Source organism: Leptidea sinapis, chromosome 44 (assembly GCF_905404315.1).
Source record: "Leptidea sinapis chromosome 44, ilLepSina1.1, whole genome shotgun sequence".
NCBI lineage: Eukaryota > Metazoa > Arthropoda > Insecta > Lepidoptera > Pieridae > Leptidea > Leptidea sinapis.
The window spans coordinates 6,413,223-6,434,294 of record NC_066308.1 but is presented as its reverse complement, the minus strand read 5'-3'; the positions used below and the strand labels follow the sequence as shown (position 1 = coordinate 6,434,294).

Sequence of the window (21,072 nt, the reverse complement as noted above, 5' to 3'; positions counted from 1 at the left end):
AGTGCAACCCGTAATTTTTTCATTTTTTTTTTCTGGAATTTCTTTTAAACAGCTTTACCGATCGGTTCCCAAGAACTAATTAACTCTTTACATCAAGAAACCACGTCGATCACCACCAAGCCAGTCAAAATGGGTTGATTCGGCCGTCAGTTATCGTTGGCGAAACAAAACCGAATAAAGTGTTTTTTCGGAATAAATTCAGAATTCCGTGTTCGATCAATTGAAACTCAAAAATTCTTTATGGGTCTCAAAGACTGCCGCCAACCGCGTGAAAATCGGTTCATTGATTCAAAAGTTATGACCGGTTAAAACATATATATTAGTTATGCATTTGTACAGGTGAAGTACAGTGAAGCGCACCTGTCACTAGCTACTAGGGCATAATTTTCATTAAAATTTTAATTAAATTCATAGTTTTACTATATTTAAAGACTCACATTACGAGTATATCTCTGAAATTAAAACGAATTTTCCACCAATATAGTGTTATAAACACATATTTTTCAAATCATAAAAGGATTGAAAGAATAACGACTATTCAAATATTCAGGGGAGCTCGTAACATAATTTGGCGAGTCAAAATCTCCTGTGGATGCCTCGTGTAGAGGCGAAACACGTGTCGAATTGATTGAAGATGAATCTAAGCGAAATTTACACTCAAGAAGGCTCACAACAATTATTTAAATATGGATTTCCGCAAAATAAGGCCTAATTCAATAAATTACGAATAACGACCTAATATCAACCGTAAAGTTTTGTATTCATATAAAAAAACTGTTGGTTTTTATCTTATTCTTATGAATAAAAAGAAATGTCATCAAAATGTATAGTTGTTTTAATTTTAGAATAGGTGTTTGCGAGAGTTCCTTCAAATTATTTTGTTGGAAATGTAACGGTTGCTTGATTTAATAATACCACTCACAGTATTAGACATCGTCTACAAAGCTTACAAATTTTTAATCTGTGTAGTATAATCAAAATTGAAAATTCAGTACGTACCTTTTTTTGAACGGGCAATACGAGAGCTAAGAGATCGTCAAAATTTTGGCATGGTTGATATTATAAAAACCAGGTGAAATAACTAACCGTTTTCCGAAAATTATTATGAAAATGGAGTGGAAACCCGAAGAAGAAGGACTAAGGCAAATTCTTACGCTTCTTAAAGAGTCACAGTCTCCTGATACTGCTACTCAAAGGGCTGTTCAACAAGTATCCTTTTTTAGAATCGTATTCGGCGTGGATGTTTTATCCAAAAATATGTGTTTTGTATTAATTTTATGAACAATGTGTAATATTTTAGGTACTTTTCATTCTAAGTTAAATTTGTAATTTATTGGATTCGATATGTACGCTCATAAAAAATCGATTTTTCCGACATGACACTCATTGACAGCATTCGATTTCCATAACAATGTAATAACAGAAATTGGAGGAACTGAATAAATATCCAGATTTTAACAACTATCTGATCTTTGTTCTAACGAAGTTGGTCTCTGAAGAAGAACCTACACGTTCTCTTAGTGGCCTAATCCTGAAGAACAATGTCAAGTCTCATTACAACAGTTTTGTACCGGAGGTCGCCGAGTTCATAAAGCGGGAATGCTTATCAGCAGTTGGTGATCCATCACCTTTGATTCGTGCCACTGTTGGCATAATCATAACAACAATTGCCAGTAAGGGTGAACTTACAGCATGGCCTGAATTATTACCATCATTGTGTCAAATGCTTGATTCACAGGATTACAATGTTTGTGAGGTAATAATCTGTTTTAAATTATTGTTTGTCAGAATATAATGGTATCTCACTGTAAATTAAATTTATTGTGATTGTTTTAGGGAGCATTTGGTGCTCTACAAAAAATATGTGAAGATACAGCAGAAGTTCTGGATAGTGATGCACTCAATAGGCCTTTGAATGTTTTGATTCCGAAATTCTTGCAGTTCTTTAGGCATGAATCACCTAAAATTAGATGTCATGCAATAGCCTGTGTGAATTACTTTATTATGAGTAGATCACAGGTCCTGATGTTACATATTGATTCTTTTATTGAGGTAAGAGCTGTACTATAAATAATAAATCCTTTTATTTTAGGCTACAGGGCCCATAAAATAAATACCTTATAGTCTAACATACATATTATATATAACTTATTTATGTCACATTTTTGCGGCGATGTGGGGCGCGGGTTCGGTAGCTTCTGGTGCTCGGCGTCATCCACCATACTTACAGAACACGACCCACCTCGGCCACAGTTTCATGTCCTGGAAGGTTGATATATGTTCTGTTGTGACGCGAACAACAAAAGGGTTGATGTGTACTGTACTGCACTATACATAAAACTTCTAAATTTACTAAAAATATATGCCACATAATACCCTAACTTTATAGTCTTACCAGAGACTATGTCCCGACTAAAAACTGTTTGTATTAGTTCTGGTAAAATAATAACAGTCAGAATGAATTATCCTCATATTTATAAATATCCTTCAGACTTAACTTACATCATATTTAATTACAGAATCTATTCCATTTGGCTGCTGATGATGATACAGATGTTAGAAAAAATGTCTGCCATGCTTTAGTGTTATTATTGGAGGTTCGACTTGACAGGCTGATACCACATTTGCCTAATATAATTGAGGTAAGAGATTACACATATTATATGAATACATAATAATATATTAGATTGTTGTCACATATGTTAAGTGTCACCATGTTGCCAAAATTTGACTTCATTAGCAACTTTAATATTGAATTACCCATAATAGAATATGTGGAAACCATTCTGAATAAATGCTATGTCGGCAACTGTATATACATCCTCACACATAGTCAGGCGGTTCTTTCTGCCAACATAACACCAGTCTCAAGAATTTTAAACAACTACAAGCCTATACTGAATACCTTGGGAGAAATAGAGAAAGACTTTGCTGTATGAGGCAGTAGGGCTAAGTAGGGAAAACTTACAAGTTCTAACCATGACCCTAACTGGGCTCTGCAGGGTAAGTTATCACCTCTCAATCCAAGTCCTGAGAGATTCCACAGTGGGTGGATTCTGTAATAGTGCAGACAAAAGTGGGATATCATCACCAGTGGGAGGCTCCTTTGCACAGGATGCCTGCTAGATTATGGGTACCACAATGGCGCCTATTTCTGGTGTGAAGTAATTTGTAAGTGTTACTGCTTGTCTAGTCCCTCATTTAAAAAAAAAACAAATGTGGTCCTTAAAAAATAATAATAAAACTGGTACATCAAAAAAAAAGTGTAGAACTTTGCTAGAACCTCCCTCACCCCATGTTTAATTGGATCAACCCTTCCTCCCCCTAAACACCACATAGTAAATGGATATCCATTTCTAATATAATATATGCTCGCAATTATATGAAATTTGTCACTTTTGTACACCAAGATTTTATACCTAATTTCTTCCAAGTATTTCTTTGCATAATCCAATAACCAGTGGTGGCCTTAGGGGGTGGCAAACGGGGCAATCGCCCGGGAATTCGCTCTTGCAGGGGCCTCTCGCACCAACCAAACTAATAAAAAAAAAATTTTTAACTATACTTTTTTATTTAAAACTTTTGATTTTGATTGTTATTTACTTATTCAGTTTATAAAATGACGGTTAATTAAAATAAAGTTAATTAATTAATAATTCATTCGAAATACCTAAACCCAACACATAGACCTACCTTCGCATCATATACTTTTTCACAAAGTACTAAGGGCCTCGCAAAGACCTGCCGCCCGGAGCCTCGCAATAGGTAGGGCCGCCTCTGCCTACAATTACATCTTTTACTGTTTTGGGTCAACATTTTTTATGTAGCGATAAAGCCATTAAGTAGAGATCCTTCACCTATGTACTATTAATATTAATTTAAGTAAGCTTCATTGTGTTTTATACCTGGTTGAACTGTATCATATAAATTATTTCACAGTATATGTTGGTGAGGACACAAGATGCAGAAGAAGGTGTCGCTCTAGAAGCATGCGAATTTTGGTTATCATTGGCCGAACAGAATGTTTGCAGAGAGGTAAGCTATTTTATAATTTTTTTTTGTAATACAATTTTCTGTAATTTGATGTTGGTTTTCCAATTACTTAAATTGCCTTTGATTTAATTTTATAATATTTAAAAAATACATCAAACATCTTCATCAGAGACAGTTTGTCTTCCCTCCTTTTTGTTTTTTTTTTTTCGCTAGTTAGTTTTCGTTTTAAGACCATCTAATATATAAAATTCTCGTGTCGCGGTGTTTGTAGTTAAACTCCTCCGAAACGGCTTGACTGATTCTCATGAAATTTTGAGTGCATATTGGGCAGGTCTGAGAATTGGACAACATCTATTTTTCATCCCCCTAAATGTTAAGGGTGGTCCACGCCAAATTATTTTTTTAATTTTTTTAAATTTGTTTGTTTATGCGTCAGCATTAAAAAAACATACAACTTCAACACCATCTACGATTAACAGTTACTTTTGTATCGCGATTTTAATATCGGCAGTACAACGTTTGCTGGGTCAGCTAGTTTTAATACCTATAATATTATGTCAAACCCATTTCCATTAATTTTAAATGGTAATGGAATGGGATTTCGTCATGTAATTTATATGCATGACTTTAGTTTTTTAAAGTATACCAGTCACCTTTTCTTCTATGAACTTAAGGTTTAACATGCTTATTTCCATTCTGTTTTGGCAGTCCCTTAGCGCTTTTCTGTATTTTTCTGTCAAAGCCCAAGTTATAAGAGATGAAATAGATAGTGAGAATATTGTGTAAACTCTTTGGAACCAGGAAAAAGTGAATAAAAGTTGATTAGGTTTAAAAAACAATGAAGAAATTAAATGATGGTTAAATTTAAGAAATTCATCTTAAGTTTTAAATAATGGATATCTCTAGTGTATTATGTTAAAAGGCAACTAACTATATTGAAAAATCAAATTAGATTTAATAAAAAATACCATACACATTCTCACTTTTATTGAATGTTGCTTATGCCTATGTTGCTTTAGCAGTATTGGTCGACATATTCTATTTGTTTGCCATTTCTAACTTCCATGGTGGGTGCCATTCGAAAGGGCTAGACCAAAATGAGTTTTTTTTTATGCAATTTGGACCGGTAAAATTTGGGAAAGCTCAAAGCAACTACGAAAAATTTATAACTGAGGGAAAATCGGTTTATTCATTCAAAAGCAATTGTGGTATACAAATTTTAAAAAATAGGGTTTTATGTAACTTTTATCAGAGTTCTCAGATTGAAGAGCTCAAAAACATAGAACAGCTCACTCTATGAGCTCCAAGAGCTCAAAATAACACAAATTATATTTTTCAACTCGAAGAGCTTAAAATTGGCATAAGTACAATTTACTGTACAGTACAAAGCATTTAGGAATGGAGTTAGCGGAAAGTTGCAGGGATGGCCTTTAGGGTCAACGGTTTCCCAAATTTTTTATGATGACTTGATTGAAATTTGTCATAAGTATTTTCTCAATCATCATTGTTAGTCCGACTTGCTGTTGTAACAGTACACTTAGTTTAATCGGATCTTGGCTTAATATAATATCGTCGACGAAATTTAATCCACATCAACTTTTGAAACTATTTTGATGAAATTTGGTACAGACTAGAGCTTGGGAAAGGACATGGCTACATTTTATCCCGAGAAAAATCCATGTTTCCCGCGGGATTTGTGGAAAACTGACATTCACATCGATGAACTATAAGTATACCCATATAAGGTTTAGTTTGCCATAGCAATCTTCCTCGAAATGAGATTCATAATATGTTGGGAACGGGAGCGAAAACGGGAACCGGAACTGGAATAGGCCATGAGATAATCTTCAATTCCAATCTTGCTTTTTATTTTTAATTAAAAACCTTTTATCTACGCTGATGAAGTCGCGGGCATCAGCTAGTATTATGATATTTAGGTAATTTTATAAGTAGGTTATTTGCACAGTTTTAATTTACTTATTTTGCATTCCAACCACCTGGAAAGAAATTTCGATGTGCCACTTAAACTTTAATAGATAAAAATGTATTTTAACTAAACTTTAACTGAAAATATTTTGATCCCTTGTATTTAATTTTACACACACATACACATAAACACACACACACACACACACACACACATAAACTTACACACACATACACACACACACATGTTCTTACTTTAATTTTATTTTACTTTCTTTTAAATTTAGTATTGATAAATTTGTAGTTTTTTTAATTAAATTATTATTTTACAGTTGTATATAGTGTCTTCAAAATTTGTAATAGTAATGCCAATGATGACAACCAAGATAATGGTTTACTGTTAATCATATCTTTATTTGATCCCACGATACAGTCTCCGACTAGTGTGGTGACTCAATGGCAATAATAATTTAGTCATAATTATATATAAGCTTGTAAAATATTTAAAGTTAATGTAATTTATGTAAAAAGATCAATTTAAATAAATTATTCTTATTCTTACTATAGGTGCTGGGACCCCGTTTGCCAGCTCTGTTGCCAGTATTGGTCCGTGGTATGAGATACTCGGAAATGGACGTGATACTGCTAAGGGGCGACAGAGATGATGATGCAGACGACGCAGAGCCGGACAGGGAGACTGATATACGACCCAGATTCCACAAACCACGATCACATACTGTGAAACACACTGGTAGGTCCAGAAGATTGTTAAGATGATAATCCACTTTACAAGGGGAATCTCTGTGCTTACAGTATTTAAATACAATCGCATCGCATGTGCGTTCGCTTAAGTGGGCAATCGACAATTTGTCGCACGAGTTGCACATACTATTTTGTACTATAAATGCGGCGATTTTTGTATTATTTCCGGCTCCATATTCATTTTTAAACTTTTCTAACTTAAATTATAACTTTATTTATTAAATTAAACTCTTAGACGCGTCAACCTCAATGCAGTTTTGATATTTCGATTGTGTATTGTTTTGGTATTATAGTATTTTTTAGCAATTTTATTGCGTGAAATTTTTTTCGTGTGCCAAGTTTAATTTGCGTGCGACAAGTAAACTTTTCGCACTCAACAGTTTAATTTATGATGTAAACTCACGCGTAATTTTAAAATGGACAAACGTCTCTTTTTCAACCGCAACAGCCAGCGCCAAGATACTACTGCAAAATTATCTTTACATTACTTTACTTTTGCCATTATTTTTTAGACATAATGATATATTGCATTACAGGAGTATTCTATTTCTTAAATAAACGTATTTAGGTTCATCTAGGTATTAGTATCAGATAGTATTAGTCAGTATGTGAAATTGGCTTGCGGATTATTGTAGACACACCCATTGCTCTAAAAGAGACAAGACTATTTATGAGAAATTATGATATTAGGTAAGGACAATAGTCCCTCACACATGGGCGTGCATATCATATAGGCAATCAGGCATTGCCTACCTCGTTATCAACCTAAATAAATATAGTGTTAAAGTTAATTTAGTTAGATTTGGTCCCGTTATTTTATAACGAAACTTCAATTGAACCCCCACTCATAAATTTTCCTAAATACCTGCGGTAAGCAATCTCCAGGCTCAACTTCGACTAGTTAGATATACAGTGCCTACCTTGCTTGAAAACCAATGCACGCCCCTGCCCTCACATGACATTAATGTGACTGGCAAGTAAAGCAGTTTTTAAATAAAAAAAAAGCGAATTTAAAATTTTCACAAATCCAAAAAAAAGTACAAATCGACAATTTCATACTTTAACCCCTAATATACTATTTTAGTAGTGACATTCACACCGACTAACACAAGTCACAAATTGCTTAGACTTTTTAAACGCCATTGCGAGGAAAAAACAAACGTGCATTTACCACACAGGAACAAATGCGATACAAAAAAATTTTCTTTAAGGGAAATGGCGCGCATTTTTTTTTTTTTTGCAATGCCAAATAATAGGTGATTGATAAAATATAGCCATACAGCCTACTTCAAAATTATAATTTGATTTATAGGTATTTTAAATTAGATATTTTAAACAAATTATTGTGAATTATGAATAATTTGATAAATACAAATCTTTTGTCGTCTAAATTAGGGCTAAACCTTTATTTATTCCGAAAATGTAAATGAATTTTTTGCGGCATAAAACCTCTTTGTTGTTACAACAAAAAACTAATTTCCTGTTAAATTGAATATGTTCTGCACCCTAGCGAAACTCTATAAGAAAAAAACGAATCACTCGATTGTATGCAACGTGCAGTCATTGATGGATTGACAGATGACGGCTATAATCTTGTAAAACACGGAGATAGCCAAACATACCCGGATAATAAGTCGCCAACCGCCATACTGTAATTTACAACTACTATTTCAAACTTATATCAAATCACCGCACGTTTCATACTATACTCAATTTCAATTTTTACTTAGACAATCCCGCCTCTTAATACTAAATTTTAAGCAACTATTGTGTAATAAAGAGTATTAAAACACGAGCGTGGGTTATAACATGAATCCTCTATAAAAGATTATGAAACAGCTTACTGCTAATATTAAAAAAGCCAGTCCTAGTAGTAACCTAATATCATCATTTACTGATTAAAATAAGATTAAAATAAACTAAGTATTAATGAAAGAATTATTTATTTTAAGTAGTAATTTACATTGCAGCGTTTAAAATATCGCGACGGTCCGGTAGTGTGGAACGCGCGTAAACGAAAATGTTCTTTTTTGAAATTCATACTGATACCACGCGTCGAGCAATAAGAATGTGGCTGTCTGTTGTAACTCTTTGCGCATGAAGGGATCGAAAAAAAAACAAAGGGGTGTTGTTATAAAATTGCAACATTATAGTATTACCAACTTATCTGTGAAGTGGCAAAAATAGGAACTACGGTCGCCATGTTGAAATGTCATTCGACTGTCAGTGTCTACTACTATCGAGGGTTCCGTGTGTTTTATTGCGATACTTCTGAATTTTAAGCGATAAATATATAGCACTTTGTGCACATGGACTTAATTAGCAACACTGAAACGACGATAGCGACACCCATCAGTTCACAGATAAGTTGGCGACGTTATTAGGACATTGGGTGTTTATGTTGGCAATAATCGAACTTTTTTTAGAATCTTTTATAGAGGATTTAAACCTTGGGTGTAGATAATATTGACACACTTTTAACACAAATTATCTTGCCCCAAATTAGGCATATACAGCCTGTGTTGTGAGTTGCAAGACAATGGCATATTTAATAGAATATACTTAAACAACCATGACTCGGAAACAAACATCCATATTCATCATATAAATGCTTGCACCTACCGGGATTCGAACCCGTAGATAAATAGTATTTACATCTTCTTTGATCTTCTGTTTACTCTCATATAATTTGCAGTAAGGTGCTAACTTAACTTTGTAGGGATAATTCTATTATGCATTAGTGTGCAATATAATTACCCCCTTATTCATAATAGTCTGCTAACTTAAAGCATTGCTAATTCTCACTCTGTCTTCTTCTATTGACCTAAGTCAGAATGAGAAAAAAACACTCCTAAGCGGCTAGTTAAAGTTAGTGAGCCATTATGAATAAGGGGGTTATTGTGTATGTGTGTGTTATAGTGTTATGGCCTTAAGAACGATGTAATAAGGCTCACTTTACGAGCAGGTGAAGTTGATAAGAATGTTGTTGCAGTGATGGGCAGCGGTGACAGCAACATGTCTGGTGGTGGAGACTCCGATGATGAGGATGAGGGCGGTGATGCAGACGACGGCACTCTGTCAGACTGGAACCTGCGCAAGTGTAGCGCTGCAGCTCTGGACGTGCTCGCCAACGTGTTCGGCGCTGACCTGCTGCCGGTGCTGTTCCCCATCCTCAAGGAGACGCTGTTCCACGACGACTGGGTCATTAAGGTAATCGGAAAACACTTTGTTTATGCTAGTGTAATTTAAATTAATGAACGATGCGTGACTCGAACCGGCGTCCTCTCGGGTTCCGTCCGTTTGCTAATTTGCTAATGTCTTAATAGAAGAACCTTAGATAATAATTGATACGTCTTGATAGTGTCTCTTGCTGCTAGACCACCGATGAAATGCTACGTGATAAGCTACGTCTTACACTCGCGATTTGTATGTCACTTTGTGTTAGTGTGAGTTGTTTCAATCTTAAGCACTGATCACTACCATTAAAATTAGTAAAAGAATACTCTAAGCTTGGTGGTCTACCTTAACGTGACATTGGCAAACTTGTGGTATACCTTCCACAGGAGCCATAGTAGGAAGAATAGAATAGAATAGATCTAAGAGGAAAACAAAGAAATACAAAACACAATATAAAAACAACATTTGCAATTTGTCGCGAAATCTTTGCGAATATAATATTAGGGTCTGATGCACAGTTGAAACACTTTTACAGCCACACTGTCGTTGATTTAATCGTCGGAGATAGCCGAAATTCACTACGTTTTTAGCAAGAGTTCCTTACAAACTTAGCCGGATTATACTTCGTCGCCAATCGCCATAATGTATTTACTGCTATTTCAATCTAATGTCAAATCACTGCATGTTTTATACTAAACTAAATTTCAATTTTTATTTAGGCAGTCCCGCCCCCTTATTTTGTAGTATTTACATCCTCTTTGATTGTATATAGTTGAATATCCATTAACTTGTATTTGTGTTTCGTGCAGCCCTTTCTGTTTTGATGGACGAAAACCATAAAATAATTTATAAATAATTCTAACTTAGAGTGCCAATAAACTTACAAGAGGGACTTACATTACTATAACATTTTCAATAATTATGAATTATTATGATTGATCTAAAATGTTTTGGACTGTTCTAGAATATTCGAGAATGATCTAGAGATTTCTAGATTGATTTGGAAAGTTTTCAAATGTGAGCTCTCATTTTAATTTTAGAATGATCTAGAAAATTCTTGAAAAAACTAGAAGATCGTAGAATAATTTGGAAAAAAATAAATAACTATATAATTGTTAATAAAAATGAATTTTATCACCAATTATATATTGGGTATAACATATATAGATAAATAATTGCAATTTACAGGAGAGTGGTATACTGGCACTGGGTGCCGTGGCGGATGGATGCATGGTCGGCATGGTACCGCATTTGCCAGACCTGGTCCCTTACCTGGTGTGCTGCCTGGCCGAACGGAAAGCTCTGGTACGAGCTATCACGTGCTGGACCCTGTCGCGTTATTCGCACTGGATTGTAGCACAGTCGCACGATCTTTACCTAAGACCCGTAATGACAGAGGTGAGAATTCAACAACTTTCTGTCTAGTCATATATATAAATTACGTGTCACGTTGTTTGTCCGCGATGGACTCCTAAGCTAATTAAGGGATTTTAATGGGGATTACTTAATGGAGTGCAGTTTAGTCAAACTTGAGAGATAGGAAAATTTTTATTTCGATTTGGAACCCATAATTATTTTTATTTCCAATATTTGTTTTGTACGGACATATTTTCTATGAGAGAATTTATTGACGCACGGTTTGACAGTTCTGCTGTGAATCAATTTCACTATAACAATAGGGAGGATATTTCACGAAATAATTCTTGATCTTATGAAATATTACTGACAAATTAATAAATAACAGTATTTTATATATTATGTACAGAACAACGTCTGTCGGGTCAGCTAGTAGATATATATATTTTATTTTTGAAGCAAAGCTTCTTTAGGTAAACCAGGTAACTGGACAACGATGCAACGGAACCGGAAGTCCGTTACGGCAAGATGGCGTCACGTTTTTCCTATCCAGTTTTTGGTTTCTTTGTCCATTATTATGACAGGCAAATTCGTTAATATTAATAACAACGTCATATTGATGTGTGGTAATTAATAATCTAACCTTTGATAATATTTAAGATAGTTACATAGAATAAATTATAAGTTTCCACAATTACTGCTGGAGTAGAAAATTGAAACTGAAAGCGTGAGCATATCGCATAGCACAATTAAAAAAATACAATTTTCATGATCATTAAAGTTAAAGTTAAGACTATGTCGGTGTTATAAGTAAATTATTTCAAATCAAATCAAAATCAGTTTATTCACGTAGGTCACGGAAATGACACTTATGAAGTAAAAAGAAAAAATATTGTTGAATCTACCGCTACTTCGTAAAGGGTTGAGCTAATGAGAAGAAGTAGCAAGAAACTCATTGCCACTCTTTTGTATCAAGATTTACATTTAAGTACATCGATTTCAAATTACAATATAATATGTAAAATGTAAAATCATGCAACAGACACACTCAAACGACAAATAGTCAATGTCTTACACGAGTAAGTCAAAAAAAGTAAATGTAAATTAATACAAAAGTTATTGAATACAGTAGCTGCATCATCCACATACACCATAAATAAATAAACGTATTCTGTGAGCATTTTATAAGCGATTATAAATAAATAAATATGTATATATCCATACACATATATATATGTCTTACACGAGTAAGTCAAAAAAAGTAAATGTAAATTAATACAAAAGTTATTGAATACAGTAGCTGCATCATCCACATACACCATAAATAAATAAACGTATTCTGTGAGCATTTTATAAGCGATTATAAATAAATAAATATGTATATATCCATACACACATATATATATATATATATATATATATATTTGCTGGCTAAGGTCTGTCTTGCAGAGTTTACGCTTGAACAGAAGACATGTAGATTATTATCTGATTCATCTATATAATATGATAAAAGTAAATATATTTCTTTTATAGCTTAGGTTAGTGTGAGGAAGACTTAGCTTAGGGTTGCATCACCTAGCTTTAGCAATATAAAACATGTCAAAGTCCAATCATCGCCGGTTAAAGCTATTGTTAATGTTAAATAGCTACATAGCGACTTGTTAAAAGTTTCAAATAAATATTCGATTTTGATTATTCGATGCCAAGGAATACAATGGTGCAACACATTCAGCAGTCTATGTTAAAGTCGGTGGTAATGTTAACAATAAAATTGACTTAAAGATTAATTATAACAGCCAATATGATGCAATAGCAATAGCCTTAGTAAATCATGCTTTCACAGTGATATAACAGGAGTATTGACTGAACTGAAGCTTAGCAATAGATCCAAAATGGTAAAAAATATCCATGCAGTTAAGTATTTTCTTGTGGTGTAGGTGATTTAAGGTACTATGTTGTCCTGACTTACCTTCTGAATTCCATTTAGCCAGCCGAGCGAATTTCTTAAGAAAAAAGCCATTCATTTGATTGTATGAGACATTGATAGATGGACAGATGACGGCTATAATCTTGTAAAAAACGGAGATAGGAGAAATCCACTACGTTTTAAGCAACTGTTCACTTTCAAACTTAGCCAGATTATACTTCATCGCCAATCATCACAATGTAATTACTATTATTTCAAACTTATGTCAAATGTCTGCAATTTTCATACTGAACTAATTTTCAACTTTAACTCTTACCCCCTTATTCATAATGCTCCGCTAACTTAAAACAGCCGCTAAGGAGTGTTTTTTCTCATTCTGACTTAGGTCAATAGAAGAAGACAGAGTGTGAATTAGCAATGCTTTAAGTTAGCAGACTATTATGAATAAGGGGATTACTCTTTTTCGGTACGTAGTATCTACATCCTCTTTGCATTTAGCTATTATATTCAATGTTATACCTTAATTATAGCTTCAAATTTGACATTTTTATTTTCACAGCTATTGAAACGAGTACTGGATAACAACAAACGCGTCCAAGAGGCCGCTTGCTCTGCGTTTGCGACTCTAGAAGAAGAAGCTTGCACAGAACTAGTGCCATACCTCGGTCACATCCTGCAAACATTAGTGTATGCGTTCAGCCGATACCAGCACAAGAACCTGCTCATCCTGTATGATGCTATAGGAACACTTGCTGACTCTGTGGGGCACCATTTAAATAAGCCTGAATATATCAATCTATTGATGCCACCGCTTATTACCAAGTGGAATGTGCTGAAGGATGAAGATAAGGATCTATTCCCGTTGCTTGAAGTGAGTAATAAATTTTCTCTACTACTAAAATGAATGACTTTATTACTATCTTTCTATAGATATATATACATATATATTATGAAAATGGTCTTTGTTTGAGGCTCAATCACGCCTAAACCACTGATTGTATTGACATGAAGTTACCACCATTTGATGCGAAATTTATCCTAGATGGTTTATGGCTACTCATTTTAGTTATATAAAAATTATAATGGTGGGCTGGTCCATGGGTCAACTCGTGAACAGGTGGTGCCACATCGACCTGTTATAAATAATAAATCATTGTATTTCGTTGATGCAATATCTTATTGTGATAGTAATCACGACAATCATGTTCACGAAGCAGCATCCTTACACAAACAATAAATTTAAGCTCTAAAGGTTGATGCATCCAATATACGATAATTTATATTTATACAGTTAATTCTTTATTACTTTTTATGAAATAGTTTAAGTATTTTATTTAAACACGACTCATATATTGGATGCAGCCCCTTACAAACTAATTTGTTATGTAGATATACTGCCATTGTAATAGTTATTTATGCAACTGTTGTGTAATAAGGGGTATTAAAACACAAATATTTGTTTATGTTTAATTTGATAATAGTATGATGTGAGTGTTATAATAATACCTAATTATCAACAGTTGCATACAAGACTTTATCTACACCCATAATATGAATCCTCTATTACAGATTCTGAAACAGTTAGCTTACTGCGAACATTAAAAAAGCCAGTCCTAGAAACCATAATATCATCCAAAGGAGTGTTATTATGAAAACGGATGATATTATAATGTTGTAGTGAATTTCATTACAACATTCGTTTGGATTGGTTATTAGGATATTGGGTGTTTCAATGTTATCAATAAGCTAACTGTTTTAGAATCTTTAATAGAGGATTTCAAGTATGGTGTACATAAAAAACTCTATTTGATTGAAAAGAGTGGCCGTTGAGTTTCTTATGTCTTCTCATGAGCTCAACTTTTTACAAACATATTATGGTAAATTGAGTAATTTAAAAGGAATATTAGTAGTGATGATTCAAAAGCGCTTAGTTTAAGCCTAATTGAATAAAGTTTATTTGACTTTGTTATTATGTACAGTGTCTCTCGTCCGTGGCAACAGCACTGCAATCCGGATTCCTGCCGTACTGTGAGCCTGTATTCAGACGATGTGTCTCACTCATAGAACAGACTCTCAATCAGAACATTGTAAGTATTTCCTAGTAGTTTGTACAAGATTGCTACACACATTGTCAATCCTGTTTATTGATCGGTAATTACTCTAGACATTTTTATAAGTGCCATAGATAAATAGTAAAAAGGCATTAAGTTAAGTTTATTTTTGATATCATTAATTAAGAAGTAGCGAACACTTCGGAAACATACCAGTGGGAGGCTCCTTTGCACAGGATGCAGCCTAGATTATGGGTACAACGGCGCCTATTTCTGCCGTGAAGCAGTAATGTGTAAGCATTGCTGTGTTTCGGTCTGAAGGGCGCCGTAGCTAGTAAAATTACTGGGTTAAATGATACTTGACATCTTATGTCTCAAGGTGACGAGCGCAATTGTAGAGCCGCTCAGAATTTTTGGGTTTTTCTAGAATCCTGATCGGCACTGCATTGTAATGGGCAGGGCGTGTTAATTACCATCAGCTGAACGTCCTGCTCGTCTCGTCCCTTATTCTTATAAAAAAAAAGCTGTCATAGTTTATCTAGACGTATAAATGATCTAAGGAAATCATCTTACTAATTTCATTTCAATTGACGTCGTGATTTTCATTATTAAGACATGACTTTTCGCTTTGTAGTCACTTTGAAAATTCTAATTTATATATATATATATATATATATAAATCCAGTTTCCAGTGAACTCCTAAACTAATGAACGGATTTTAATGGGGACTACTTCTTGGAGTGCAGTTTAGTCCAACTTGAGAGATAGGATTGTTTTATATTTCGATTTGGGACTCATAATTATGTTTATTTCAAAAATTTGTTTTGTATGGACATAATATTTTCTATGAGAGTTTATTAACGCACGGTTTGACAGTTCTGTTGTGAAACAGTTTCATCATAACAACAGGGAGCATATTTTACGAAGTTATAACGATGTTATGAAATATTTTTGACGAATTCATAAAAAACAGTAATTTATTTATTATGTACAGAACAACGTCTGTCGGGTCAGCTAGTATACTTTAATGGTAGAAAGGACAAAAGTAGGTACATCTTAATTGTGATAGTTTTAAAATACTGAGCCAATGCGTAAAAATTAATGATACCATAAAAAGGTTAAGATAGGTTCGGTGAGATCCCGCTAGAAATAATATCGCCGTTTTCATTTCATGATTTTATTTTCATCTGGCCAAAGTTTTTTTTTAACGAAAATAAGAGACGAGACGAGCAGGACGTTCAGCTGATGGTAATTGATACGCCCAGCCCATTGCAATGCAGTGCCGCTCAGAATAATTGAAAAACCCAAACATTCTGAGCGGCACTACAATTGCGGTCGTTACCTTGAGACATAAGATGTTACGTCTCATTTGCTCAGTAATTTCACTAGCTACGGCGCCCTTCAGACCGAAACACAGTAATGTTCACACATTACTGCTTCACGGCAGAAATAGGCGCCGTTGCGGTACCCATAATCTAGCCGGCTTCCTGTGCAGAGTAGCCTACTACTGGTAAAACAAAAGCAAAACTTAAATGAGGACAGGACCCTACAACCCATTGGGCCGTTGAGGCTCATGTTTCGGTTGGTAGGAAAATTAAATTTAAAACAATAAATGAAGTTACCGCTCAGAAACCCCAGATGGGGAAAAAAATGTGTTAATTTTATTTATAAACGGTAGGCCAACACACAGAGTCCGGACCAGTTCGAGGCGCCTGACAAGGACTTCATGATAGTCGCGCTCGACCTGCTGAGCGGCCTGACTGAGGGTCTGGACGGCCACATCAACCACCTGGTGCTGAACTCCAACCTGATGCAGCTCCTATACCAGTGCATGCAGGACCCCATGCCCGAGGTATATCCTGTATGTCGCGCGCTTATGCACGGGGTGCATAGGGAACAAATCATTCATGTAGGAACAGAGAGACATACCATTAAACCTGTAGTAAATATCGTGTTATCATTAACATTTGAGTTTTAAATTATTGTTTAACGGTCGTTTTCAATAAACTATTTATCCTCAGTTTAACTTACTAGTACTTTTACGCTTACTTCTTACATTTCAATAACCTATCTATATATGACAGCAATGTATCCGTAACTAGAGATACGTTATTGAAAACTGCCGTAAATAAACAAATCATTTGTTAACCACCACCTTTGGGCACCATTCCCCAATATTCCATCTTACCTTACTTTAGATCTTGTAATTTTCATAAATAAAACAAATAGCTATCATATTTATTTATACACTTTGATATTTCTTTTTTCAACTTTATATTTTTTTTATAGTTTGTTTTATTCAACATTTGCATCAAAGCTTAAATTTTTCGGTGTTTGGGTTATGCATGATTTTTAAAAATACTTAAATTTAATTTTTTACATCCTTTAAGTTATCAAACACATCAAATTATTGATAAAAACATTCGTATTCAATTAAAATTAAATGTTCTTTTCATCATTTTGTGGGGGGTTTCTGTGACGTCAGAGTCTATATTGTACTAATAAATATATTGCTGGTTTTTTTTTTTTCAGTTATACTGCGAAAACTAGTGAACCGATCGGAATAATACTTGTACAATTAGAGTGTTTCGGAGAACGTTTTATAGTAGTAGTAGCACTTTCAGTCATTGTAAATAATAATTATATAGATCAGTATTTAGTAAAAAACCAACACAAAACTTAAGGCGACACTAAATGCCAGCGGCCTTGAGCGATATGAGTTCACGGCTGTCGGCCCGCCATCTATGTAACAAAGCCAATATTTTCAAAATTCTTGCGTGGAAAACAGTTTATATGATTACAATACTCGTTATTCACTACTAATCTGAATAAATGAACCTACACAAAAAAGTACAAGCTATAAGAATAACTTTTCTGAGAGAAGTACCAAAAAATGCGTCACGCCATGCCAAAAAACTTGTTTAACTTCAAAGAAAAGTGGTAGTTCAAAAAGGCTCGGCAGTGTTAACTATAACCAACAGCAAGCATTAGCAACCTACAAATAAGACTTAAGGATATGTTTAACAGGATTAAGTAGTGTTCATAGCTCGAAATGCTATACTTTCACCACAAAACTTGTCTAAAAACACCATGTTTGCGTGTTTTCTGCTTACTCTTCGCCTATCGCTAACCACCGAAAATAATATCTAGGAACCATACCATTGCTCATGTTTATCGAGACTGACCTCACACTCCGCTTCAATGCGTTTTGATGTTTTATATTTCGCACGTATTTATTGCACTTTTACTAAAATCAATAATAATAAAGATTAACCCCCTTATTCAGAATGGTCCTCTAACTTTAAACAGCCGCTATGGAGTGTTTTTTCTCATTCTGACTTAGGTCAATAGAACAAGACAGAGTGCGAATTAGCAATGCTTTCAGTTAGCAGACTATTATGAGTAAGGGGGTAAAAAAATAACTATTGAACTAAATCTATGTTATGAATACCCTATGAATGAATACCCTATTGCACTTATGATCGTAAAACAATGTTAACAAATTTTTATTGCAGATTTAGTGGTATGTCCATAGTATAACATTGTCTTTGTTTTTTACATATTTTTGATCACTAAAATATAATTATTTCGTAAATTAACAAATTTGTAATTAGCTCTACTAACATGGGGATGGGTTGTGAGATTATCAACCACCAGAACTATTATGAATGTGTTAGTCTTTTGCAGGTTCGGCAGTCATCGTTTGCCTTGCTGGGTGATCTAACGAAGGCATGTTTCCAACACGTACACCCATATATATCGGAGTTTTTGCCCATACTTGGTATGAACCTGAATCCTGAACTTATATCTGTCTGCAATAATGCTACCTGGGCAATCGGGGAGATAAGTATTAAGTTAGGTAAGATATCATTACATTTCTAGTGTTATTTTTAATTTACGAGCATAGGTAGTATTATGAACCGCTCTAATTAACTAAGAATAAAATAATATTATTGAGTAGAGGTTATATTCACATAAAATAATTGGTATCAGTTATACAAGCAAACCTCCATCACAATTTAGAATATGAAAGTTATGATAAAAAAAAAAATATGGAAGAGGTCACCTGGTGGTAAGTGATCACCGCCGCCTACATTCTCTTGCAACAAAAGAGGAATCACAGGAGTGTATTCGGCCTTTTAGGAAGGTATACGTGCTTTTATGAAGGTATCCATGTAGTATCGTCCCGGAAACACCGCACAAGGAAGCTCATTCCACAGCTTTGTAGCACGTGGAAGAAAGGTCCTTGAAAACCTCACTATGGAGGAACGCCACACATCCAGATCGTGGAGATGATATTCTTGAGGTGTGTCACATTTGTGAAGTTATTAATTTAAAGAATGAGAATGAGAGAGTGTCTCTCCACTGCATTAAAGCTCAACGTTTTCTGAACTGGTGAATTCATGTGCAATTTGAGCTTATTCGGTTAAAACTTAGTATCAAGTAGTACGAATTTGGAGGTAAAAAATGTTGTAGTTGTAGAGCTTATCTCCACAATTATAATGCCACTCTTATTACAAGGTAATGCAGCGTTCCAGAGAAAAAATCATTAAAACCTAACCTCAAATTATGACATTTTTATGGGGAGGAAAGAAACGAAAATGCCTGCATTTCGTTTTTGGTACTCGCCGGCCGCTGCCGCGGCCCGCTACGCTCGGTTCTTGCATTGTTTTAACTATTCTAACATAACCAAACTTAACCAATTTTTATTAATTATAGTTGATAGTACTTTGGTCCACGATTATAGTGCTACTTACAAGAGTATATTACAATGTTTTAAACAAACATAAAATAAACACAGTTTTCAAGATAATAACGAAAAAAAAATCTACCCTCAAAACGAGTAAAAGGCGTAAGTAGAACGCTACATGAGCGCTTTCATGGCTGCGAAACAGAACACAGGAACCTTCAAGCAACTACGATAGAAACGGAATAAACAATATAGGAAAACGGAATAAACAAAATGGGAAATAAAAGTAAAATAATTATTGTTTTTTTAACTGGCTTTACAACTCTGGGTTCTAGCCTTTTTAGTCTAAAAATTATTATTGATGAAGCCGTCTAGTCTGTCCTAGACTATTTTTTACATTTAATTTTACTGTTTTTGACTTACAATTGACAGTTATTAGCAAGTTTTCAAGCACATGTACATTTTATTTACGTGACTTACCCGTTTTAGGTTAGATTAATTTTTAACATTATTTTCTTGAAAACGGTGCATTACCTTGTAATAAGAGCGGTATCATTATTATCGTGGACTAAAGCTCTACCAACTACAATATTTATTACCTCCTAATTCGTGCTACGGGTCAAACACGCTAAGATTAGGTCCAACCCGCCTATTCAATAAAACTGATTTTAATTGATTTGTTTTGTTGGAGATGAGTTATTTTTTTACTACGCCATATTCGGTTTTTTTTCGTGCATTAAATGTAAAAAACCGATTTGCAGGTCCTGAAACATCAAAATATATCCCATTGGTTCTAAACCATTTGGTGGATATTATAAATAGACCCAGCACTCCGAAAACCCTATTAGAAAACACCGGTAAGTTATGTTATGTGATTTCATACATTCTTGTTCAGCATCCAAATAGCTTCTTCATTCTATGTACTAAACAATATATTATAAATTCTTACATTTGTATGTACTGTGTATTAAAATAATATTTTCTTTCTAATTAGTATTGCCTTTACTATAATATGTGTTTAAATTTATATTTTCTAATAGAGTTTGTAAGGATTTATGATGTATTCGTTACGTTATATTTGAAATTAAAATCAACATTAATTATAGAGTTTGCTATATGTATTTATCTATTGTGTAACACATATAAATGTTTATACATATGTGGCAGATATTAATGATTCATAATATTAT

The 21,072-nt window shown here is 34.1% G+C and overlaps 1 protein-coding gene across 3 annotated transcripts in view; it reads left to right on the top strand.

Annotated features, from left to right (window-relative positions):
• Positions 1-1,006: 1,006 nt before the first annotated feature.
• The window catches only part of LOC126977227 (transportin-1), a 39,329-nt gene continuing 19,263 nt past the window's right edge, over positions 1,007-21,072 (top strand). The window contains exons 1-13 of one of the 3 annotated variants that reach the window (XM_050825953.1): positions 1,007-1,209; positions 1,424-1,756; positions 1,837-2,052; positions 2,520-2,642; positions 3,940-4,035; positions 6,487-6,670; positions 9,674-9,891; positions 11,047-11,256; positions 13,701-14,012; positions 15,121-15,228; positions 16,883-17,053; positions 18,880-19,051; positions 20,644-20,739. In XM_050825953.1, the coding sequence (XP_050681910.1) occupies positions 1,105-1,209; positions 1,424-1,756; positions 1,837-2,052; positions 2,520-2,642; positions 3,940-4,035; positions 6,487-6,670; positions 9,674-9,891; positions 11,047-11,256; positions 13,701-14,012; positions 15,121-15,228; positions 16,883-17,053; positions 18,880-19,051; positions 20,644-20,739 (2,344 nt within the window). In that variant the 5' untranslated portion in view covers positions 1,007-1,104. Of the gene's footprint in view, positions 1,210-1,423; positions 1,757-1,836; positions 2,053-2,519; positions 2,643-3,939; positions 4,036-6,486; positions 6,671-9,673; positions 9,892-11,046; positions 11,257-13,700; positions 14,013-15,120; positions 15,229-16,870; positions 17,054-18,879; positions 19,052-20,643; positions 20,740-21,072 lie in introns of all 3 variants that reach the window. The other 2 variants (XM_050825952.1, XM_050825950.1) reach the window with 2 other exon arrangements.